A 10,000-nucleotide genomic window follows, 5' to 3' on the forward strand; every position below is an offset into this window, starting at 1 on the left:
TCTCATAAATATTAACTTTATCAACCTTGAACACATCACTTCTTGTTCTCCCCTTAGTGCTGTTCTTCATGATCCTGCTAATGTCACTCTTGTCATGTCCCCTGTGCCACTTGAAGACCCCCACCAGACCCCCTCTTAGTCACCCTTGTCATGTCCCCTGTACCAAAACACTAACTACTACTACTACTACTACTACTACAACTACTACTACTACTACTTCAGGTGGAGGAAGGCCGAAGGGAACTGGAGGAGGAGAGAAAGAGGCACAGGCTGGAAGTTGAAAGCATAAGGTCTAGATTTAGAATGATGACAACGACGACAGCCACCACCAGCACCTCCCCCACTAGCATGCCTTTCTCTTCAAGTCCCAGCGAGGAGCACCCGCCCTCCTCCCCACCCTCGTCTCTCAACAGATGGGAGGTGAGAGAGAGACAAAGAGAGAAAGAGAGAAAGAGAGGACACCGACAATTCACACTGCAAATATTCTATCTTACTCTAATGCCTCTCTTTAATTTCCTCAGGGCCTGGACAGACTGAGAGAGGAACTGATGAAAGAGAGAGAGATAGAGATTGAAGAGAGAATTGCAAGTATAAGAGAGGAAGAAAGGAGGAAACTAGATGACGAAAAACAGGTAAGACGGACAGAGAGAGGGAGAGAGAGAATGTAAGGATTAAAAACATTGATTGGATGGTAATTGGTGCAAGAAAAGAACGATGTTTGTTGTGAAGGAGAGGCAGGAGACGGGGGAAAGAAACACACAGAGGAATGAAGAAAAACACGAACAAAACACGACAACAACAAATTCAACATAAAACAACACAATACACAGAAATACAAACCCAAGCTATCTACACATGAAAAACACATTTACACACCTGAAAACAACACATTACACACTTACACATCTGAAAATGCCCAAAAACTGTGTTCCTTCTCTACCTGGCTATTGCTCACACCTGCACCACCAACACTTGATTTGAATTAGTGTGGTGTGAGTAAACCACAGGAACCTTCAATCAAGTCAATACAGACACTGCCACACACACCCAGACACTGCCACACACACCCAAACACTGCCACACACACCCAGACACTGCCACACACACCTAGACACTGCCACACACATTCAAACACTGCCACACACACCCAAACACTGCCACACACACCCAAACACTGCCACACACACCTAGACACTGCCACACACATTCAAACACTGCCACACACACCCAAACACTGCCACACACACCCAGACACTGCCACACACACCCAAACACTGCCACACACACCCAGACACTGCCACACACACCCAGACACTGCCACACACAGCCAGAGAGAACCCTGACAAGACTAATTAATTCCATCATTATTTCCTTAATTAATAGCAGTCATTAACATATCAACAATAATGAAATAATGAACTTTGATAAATCTTTAAAAAAATATATATATATCTTGAATAGTGATGTTGTTATACCCTTCAATAATATCAATAACATCTTTTCTTCGTGTCTGTGTATCAAACCGAACCATTTCAAGCTTAATCTCTTGTTCCTTGACCTTCCTGACCTCTGTCTTGCTTTGTACTGACCTTGTGACCTTTACAATTCCTTAAACGGGATTTGTATGTTAATACTATTTTTTTTCTTTTTTTTTGGGTAATAGATGGAGTTTGCAGAAGCGGTGAAAGCTTTGGCACAGCACAAGGAAAGGGTTATTGAAGATTTAAAGATTAGGATTCAGCTTCTAACAGATGAATGTGACAGAAGAAGAGGAGGAGGAGGAGGAGGAGGAGGAGGAGGAGGAAGAGAGGAGGAGGAAGGGAGAAATGTTGGAGGACAGATATTGCAAGAAAATGTTGAATTGAAGGTAAGAGTGTGTTTGGGTGTGTTTGAGTGTGTTTTGAGTGTTTTGGGTGTGTTTTGAGTGTTTTGGGTGTGTTTTGGGTGTGTTTTGAGTGTGTTTTGAGTGTGTTTGGTGTGTTTGGGTGTGTTTGGGTGTGTTTTGAATGTGTTTTGAGTGTGTTTCACCAAGTGCTGTTCACTGTCAACAGACACACTCACACATTGTCCTCTCCCTCTCTCTCTCTCTCTCTCTCTCTCAGAATGAGATCACCTCACTGCAGAAACAAGTCAGAAATTTGGAAATTGAACTGGCAAGAGCAAAACGGTTTTCATTTGTGACGCAGCAGAGCACCACCGCCACCACCACCACCACCGCCACCGCTGCTGCTGCTGCTGCCATCGACATGACAGCCTCCACAGCCTCAATGACTGTTAATGAAGACACAAGAGAGAATTTGGTACGTTAGGTTAGGTTTACCAGTGTCTCTCTTCTGAATCACTGTGCTTTGTCAATGTCACTGTTTTGCAAGGCCACAGGGATGGCCTTGCAAAACACAGGGGTAGCTGGGTTCTCAAGAGTGTTTCTCCTACACAAATGTTGTTAATCTGTCACTGGAGCCGTAAAAACACCCTTGAAAACCTGCATTTTAAAAGAGTGTTTCTCCTGTCATTAATGCAGAAATGTTGTTAATCTGTTGCAGAAATGTTGTTAATCTGTTGCTAGAACCATAAAAACACCCTTGAAAACCCACATCACTTTAAGTAGAGCCTTTTAAAAGAGTGTTTCTCCTGTCATTAATGCAGAAATGAACACCCTTGAAAACCTATGTCGCTTAAACTACAGCCTTTTAAAAGAGTGTTTCTCCTGTCAGTAATGCAGAAATGTTGTTAATCTATCACTGCAACTGTAAAAACACCCTTGAAAACCTGCGTCACTTCAACTACAGCCTTTTAAAAGAGTGTTTCTCCTGTCAGTAATGCAGAAATGTTGTTAATCTATCACTGCAACTGTAAAAACACCCTTGAAAACCTGCATCACTTCAATTAGAGCCTTTCAAAAGTGTGTTTCTCCTGTCAGTAATGCAGAAATGTTGTTAATCTGTCACTGCAACTGTAAAAACACTTGAAAACCTGTGTCACTTCAACTACAGCCTTTTAAAAGAGTGTTTCTCCTGTCAGTAATGCAGAAATGTTGTTAAACTGTCACTGCAACTGTAAAAACACCCTTGAAAACCTGTGTCACTTCAATTACAGCCTTTTAAAAGAGTGTTTCTCCTGTCAGTAATGCAGAAATGTTGTTAATCTGTCACTGCAACTGTAAAAACACTTGAAAACCTGTGTCACTTCAATTAGAGCCTTTTAAAAGAGTGTTTCTCCTGTCAGTAATGCAGAAATGTTGTTAATCTGTCACTGCAACTGTAAAAACACTTGAAAACCTGTGTCACTTCAACTACAGCCTTTTAAAAGAGTGTTTCTTCTGTCAGTAATGCAGAAATGTTGTTAATCTGTCACTGCAACTGTAAAAACACCCTTGAAAACATGCATTACTTCAACTACAGCCTTTTAAAAGAGTGTTTCTCCTGTCAGTAATGCAGAAATGTTGTTAATCTGTCACTGCAACTGTAAAAACACTTGAAAACCTGTGTCACTTCAACTACAGCCTTTTAAAAGAGTGTTTCTCCTGTCAGTAATGCAGAAATATTGTTAATCTGTCACCGCAACTGTAAAAACACCCTTGAAAACCCGCATCACTTCAACTACAGCCTTTTAAAAGAGTGTTTCTCCTGTCAGTAATGCAGAAATGTTGTTAATCTGTCACTGCAACTGTAAAAACACCCTTGAAAACCCACATCACTTCAATTAGAGCCTTTTAAAAGAGTGTTTCTCCTGTCAGTAATGCAGAAATGTTGTTAATCTGTCACTGCAACTGTAAAAACACTTGAAAACCTGTGTCACTTCAACTACAGCCTTTTAAAAGAGTGTTTCTCCTGTCAGTAATGCAGAAATGTTGTTAAACTGTCACTGCAACTGTAAAAACACCCTTGAAAACCTGTGTCACTTCAATTACAGCCTTTTAAAAGAGTGTTTCTCCTGTCAGTAATGCAGAAATGTTGTTAATCTGTCACTGCAACTGTAAAAACACTTGAAAACCTGTGTCACTTCAATTAGAGCCTTTTAAAAGAGTGTTTCTCCTGTCAGTAATGCAGAAATGTTGTTAATCTGTCACTGCAACTGTAAAAACACTTGAAAACCTGTGTCACTTCAACTACAGCCTTTTAAAAGAGTGTTTCTTCTGTCAGTAATGCAGAAATGTTGTTAATCTGTCACTGCAACTGTAAAAACACCCTTGAAAACATGCATTACTTCAACTACAGCCTTTTAAAAGAGTGTTTCTCCTGTCAGTAATGCAGAAATGTTGTTAATCTGTCACTGCAACTGTAAAAACACTTGAAAACCTGTGTCACTTCAACTACAGCCTTTTAAAAGAGTGTTTCTCCTGTCAGTAATGCAGAAATATTGTTAATCTGTCACCGCAACTGTAAAAACACCCTTGAAAACCTGCATCACTTCAACTACAGCCTTTTAAAAGAGTGTTTCTCCTGTCAGTAATGCAGAAATGTTGTTAATCTGTCACTGCAACTGTAAAAACACCCTTGAAAACCCACATCACTTCAATTAGAGCCTTTTAAAAGAGTGTTTCTCCTGTCAGTAATGCAGAAATGTTGTTAATCTGTCACTGCAACTGTAAAAACACTTGAAAACCTGTGTCACTTCAACTACAGCCTTTTAAAAGAGTGTTTTTCCTGTCAGTAATGCAGAAATGTTGTTAAACTGTCACTGCAACTGTAAAAACACCCTTGAAAACCTGTGTCACTTCAATTACAGCCTTTTAAAAGAGTGTTTCTCCTGTCAGTAATGCAGAAATGTTGTTAATCTGTCACTGCAACTGTAAAAACACTTGAAAACCTGTGTCACTTCAATTAGAGCCTTTTAAAAGAGTGTTTCTCCTGTCAGTAATGCAGAAATGTTGTTAATCTGTCACTGCAACTGTAAAAACACTTGAAAACCTGTGTCACTTCAACTACAGCCTTTTAAAAGAGTGTTTCTTCTGTCAGTAATGCAGAAATGTTGTTAATCTGTCACTGCAACTGTAAAAACACCCTTGAAAACATGCATTACTTCAACTACAGCCTTTTAAAAGAGTGTTTCTCCTGTCAGTAATGCAGAAATGTTGTTAATCTGTCACTGCAACTGTAAAAACACTTGAAAACCTGTGTCACTTCAACTACAGCCTTTTAAAAGAGTGTTTCTCCTGTCAGTAATGCAGAAATATTGTTAATCTGTCACCGCAACTGTAAAAACACCCTTGAAAACCCGCATCACTTCAACTACAGCCTTTTAAAAGAGTGTTTCTCCTGTCAGTAATGCAGAAATGTTGTTAATCTGTCACTGCAACTGTAAAAACACCCTTGAAAACCCACATCACTTCAATTAGAGCCTTTTAAAAGAGTGTTTCTCCTGTCAGTAATGCAGAAATGTTGTTAATCTGTCACTGCAACTGTAAAAACACCCTTGAAAACCCACATCACTTCAATTAGAGCCTTTTAAAAGAGTGTTTCTCCTGTCAGTAATGCAGAAATGTTGTTAATCTGTCACTGCAACTGTAAAAACACCCTTGAAAACCCACATCACTTCAACTACAGCCTTTTAAAAGAGTGTTTCTCCAGTCAGTAATGCAGAAATGTTGTTAATCTATCACTGCAACTGTAAAAACACCCTTGAAAACCTGCATCACTTCAACTATAGCCTTTTAAAAGAGTGTTTCTCCTGTCAGTAATGCAGCAAAGTGTTTCTCCTGTTAGATACAATGCTGAGAATAGTCTGTGTGTCCATATTACTTGATAAAGAAGCCACATCCTCACTCTGTCACGTCTTTGGGGGAACTGAAGAAAAACTGAGGCTGGTGTTAGCATAGTAATAATAATGATAGCAATAATTTTAAGGTATTTATGTATGTATATAGTCACCCTTGTCATGTCCCCTGTGCCACTTGAAGACCCCCACCAGACCCCCTCTTAGTCACCCTTGTCATGTCCCCTGTGCCACTTGAAGACCTCCACCAGACCCCCCTTGTCATGTCCCCTGTGCCACTTGAAGACCTCTGTTCGACTCTTGACCAGCAGGGGCACAGGAAACGCAGGTAACAGTGCAGGTGTTTATTCACAGAAGGTGTGAACAGAAGGCTGGAGGTAGGTGATCTCCCGGCGCCAGGCCGCGCACTTCCACTTAACACTTATGACTGAAGCCTAGCTCGTTCACTCATACACGTATTCATGCCTCACACAAGTCTCGCTCATTCACTCGTTCACACAACTAGCTAACAACCACACACCTCCCCCGAGACATAAGGAAGATTCCTTATCTTTGTTATGGCTACCGTAACACATGAAACAAAGTTACAATGATTGAAGTACAGAAAACACGGTACATATACACAAAACAAACACAGCGTACAATGAACACGTACGACTAATCGTAGGTGCTACGGTGCCACCGCACCTGCAGTCGTCTCGGCTCCCTACGCTGTCGGCTGCTTCGACGCTCTGGTTGCTCTCGGCCACGGTGTACCCCGTTACCCTGATGCTCCGGGCTGCCGGGATGGTGGTGTTCCTCGTGACCCTGATGCTGAAGCGCTGCACCGCCATGAGCGGTGTGCTGCTCGACAGGAAGGGGAGCAAGAGGTCTGTGTGGGCGTAGGTGTCTTCTATTACGCCACATCACGCGACCGCTGCCCATCTTGATGAGGTAGTCTCTCCTTCGCCCAACAGCCACGATGACACCCAGGCGATCCCAGAGGCCTGTCGTGTGATCTTGAACGTCGACGTGGCCACCGAGGTGCAGGAGAGGAAGAGTACGGGCGGACGCGTCGTGGCGAAGTTTCGCTTTCTTCCTCAGTCGCTCTGCCTTGGCGTCGCACTCATCAGCAGCGCGCTGCCACTGCTGAGCGTATGAGCGATGATGAGCCGGGACACAGGACCTCATAGGATGACCGAAGAGGACTTGTGCTGGTGATCGCCCTTCCGCCCTCGGAGTGTTGCGCAGTTCCAGCAACCCGCGAGCGAACGCATCCTCGTCCAGGTGTCCCTGCTGTGTGGTCGTGAGGATCAGCTTCTTCACGGACTTGACCGCTGCCTCGGCGTGACCATTGGAGCGTGGATAATGAGGTGAAGATACACGATGCTCCACCCCCCATCGAGCCAGGAAGCGCCGTACCGATGAAGAAGTGAACTGCGGTCCACCGTCAGTCCTCAGGAGAACAGGCACGCCCGTGTCGGCGAACACACCCCGAAGGACACGAACGAGCTGATCAGCCGATGCTGGACGTGAGCATGCAGACACGTGAGGCCACCCAGACAAGCGATCTACATACACGAGGTATGTACGGCCTGCTGCGTGGAAGTAGTCTGCAGAAACTGACTCAAACACCCTGCTGGGTGTGTCCGTGTCCTGCCAGAGAGGTTCGTTGGCTTGGCTTGGTAGGAGTGGACGGCATAGTGAGCATCCAGAAACGACGTTCTCAACGTCTCTGTCCATACCAGGCCAGTACACCGTTTGTCGGGCCCGTCGCTTGGTGCGCTCCATCCCCTGATGACTGTCATGGAGTCGCTCTAGTGTTTCTCGGCGGAGGCTGTGAGGAATAAGAAGCCTCGGCCCGTAAACCACCAGGTCGTCGTCTACGGCCAGCAGACTGCGCACCGGCCAGTACGTACGCAAGCGGTGATCGAGGTCGTGGCAATGATCAGGGAAGCCCTCGATGATGACGTTCTTGAGCAAGCAGTACTCCCCGTCTCTTGCTGCTGCGGCACGTACCATTTCCACAGTCTGATCCTGGAGTGGTGCTAAGCGGACGCCGTCCTCATTGGTGGCAGATAACGCTGAGATGACCGCTGAGTGGAGAGGGTCGAGGTCACCAGAAGTAGCAGCATCCTCTTCCTCCACTGGGTCCTGTACTGGAGCACGTGAGAGGGCGTCGGGCACACAGTGTGTCGATCCCTTTTGCCAGCTTGCTGTGAAAGAATACTGAGCAAGCTTCTCCCTCATGCGCTGCAGCCGCAGGTTCTCTACTTCTCCCAACAACTTGCTATTGAGGAGAGGTATCAGCGGGCGGTGGTCGAGCACTAGATCGAAGTGAGGGAGTCCTTTCAGGTAGGTGCCACATTTCCTGACTGCCCAGACGATTGCAGCCATTTCCAACTCTATTACTGCATAGCGGCTCTCTGTGTCTGTAACAAATCTTGACCCGCATTGCACCATCTTCCACTGGTCACTGTGCTTCTGCAGGAGAACGAATCCAAATCCGTGCATCCTTGAGGCGTCAGTCTGTAGCATCGTTGGTAATGATGGGTCGAAGTATGCCAAGACAGGTGGGCTGACGAGACACTGTTTCACCTTCTCAAACGCCTCTTCATGGTTAGGAGACCAGCACCAACTGTTCTTCGGGCGTAAGAGATCTCTGAGGGGTTGTGCAGCTGCAGCCACAGCAGGAGAAAAGCTTCCAAGCTGGTTTGTAAGACCCATGAATGATCGTAAGTCGGTGATGTGCTGTGGTCGTGGGAAGTCAGAGATTGCCTTAACTTTCTTTGAGTCTGTCGTGTAGCCTTGTCCAGAAACAGAGTAACCACAGTAATCTACCACTCTTTCCGCGAATGTAAACTTCTGTGGGTTGAGAGTGATGCCGTGCTGGTCACACCGCCGCACAATCTGAATGACATGGGCTAAGTGCGCACTGTAGGTGGAGTCATAGGCCAGGATGTCGTCCACGATCTTGATGGTGTTAGGTATGTCGCCGAGAGCTTGGTCTCCTCGACGGTTATACTCGTCTCCAGACGAGACGAGACCCATAACCGCTCGCCGAAACTTGTACCGACCCCAAGGTGTTATGAAGCAGGTTAAATCCTGGTCTTCTTCTCTAATGGGGACTTGAAAATACCCCATCTTGGCATCAAGAGTGGTGAACCAAACTGCTCCGGTCCCGATCGAGGCGATGGCGTCATGAGGTGAGCGCACTGGATACACGGGCCTCTTCACGTAACGGTTGAGTCGTGTCAGGTCAACACACAGCCTTACACCAGATGTCTTTTTTGGGACAGGCACGATGGGGTGGCACCATGCCGTAGGGTAGTCCACACTCTCGATGATTCCCTTGTTAAGCAGCTCTTCCAACTGGCTCTTAATTTCTTCACGCCAATTGTAAGGGATTGTACGAGATGCTGTTACGGCGAAGGGTCGAGCGTCGTCTGTCAACTCGATGGCCATGGATCCACCAGCCATTGCACGTAAACCTTCCTTTGCTTCGAAGACGCTGGGAAAGGCCTTGATCACAGCAGCAGCGTGCCCCGCACGCTGCTGTGGCGTTGGGTCGTAGGAATGAGGCCAGCTGATCACTTCTGTGGGCGTAGATAGAGGTGGCTGCGAGGCGGTCGGGTACTTGATGGAGCTGTTGCCGGTGTGCTGTTCTTCCCTGCGTAGCGGTCGGATTTGAGCCGGAAAATCTTCGGGGAGGATTCCGAGAGCGATGGAATCGTACCAGCTAAGCAGCGCCCCCTTCACCTCCTTCACCACGCTCACAACAGTCTCAGCTTCCCTGTCGCCCAGTTGCAAGTGCGACGAGAAAGTTCCTACACAGGTGAGGGGGTGATTACCGGCAGCATAAAGTCCATCACCATCAGCGGGCGCCAAGCTGGAGGGCGGGATTCCAAGGAGTGTTGCCGTGTCGAGGCCAATAACGGTCGTTTCGGCCCCAGAGTCAGGAGTCCACGTAATCTTGTCTCTTCCAGCGGGATGTGTGGCGGTAATGAGCACCTGGGGCGCAGGTCGTGCCGTCACCGTCTTTGTGTATACGCCTGATAAGAGCTGGTATACACTGGCACTGGCTCCCCGCCTCGGGCCTGCACCGCGATGAGGAGAGACAGTTGAGGAACTCCTCGAAGCTCCTCGTCGTTTCCTCACTGTCTGCTGACATACACTCGCAAAATGCCCTCTTTTCCCGCAGTTACGACACACTTTATCTATTGCCTGGCATCCCCTTTTGTCACTGCGACAATTTTTGCCACAACGATAACAGCCCGTGGGGCTTGAGCCCCCGAAACTGCCCTTC

At 46.3% G+C, this 10,000-nt stretch overlaps 1 protein-coding gene across 10 annotated transcripts in view; it reads left to right on the forward strand.

Moving 5' to 3' along the window:
• The window catches only part of LOC135107737 (trichohyalin-like), a 21,168-nt gene that overhangs the window by 4,471 nt on the left and 6,697 nt on the right, over window positions 1-10,000 (forward strand). For 8 of the 10 annotated variants that reach the window (XM_064018008.1, XM_064018010.1, XM_064018012.1 and 5 more), the window contains exons 9-12: window positions 223-420; window positions 522-632; window positions 1,664-1,867; window positions 2,103-2,300. In XM_064018008.1, coding sequence (XP_063874078.1) covers window positions 223-420; window positions 522-632; window positions 1,664-1,867; window positions 2,103-2,300 — 711 coding nt within the window. The remainder of the gene's footprint in view (window positions 1-222; window positions 421-521; window positions 633-1,663; window positions 1,868-2,102; window positions 2,301-10,000) is intronic. The other 2 variants (XM_064018015.1, XM_064018017.1) reach the window with 2 other exon arrangements.

This window comes from Scylla paramamosain, chromosome 15 (genome assembly GCF_035594125.1).
Source record: "Scylla paramamosain isolate STU-SP2022 chromosome 15, ASM3559412v1, whole genome shotgun sequence".
In the NCBI taxonomy this organism is placed as follows: Eukaryota; Metazoa; Arthropoda; class Malacostraca; order Decapoda; family Portunidae; genus Scylla; species Scylla paramamosain.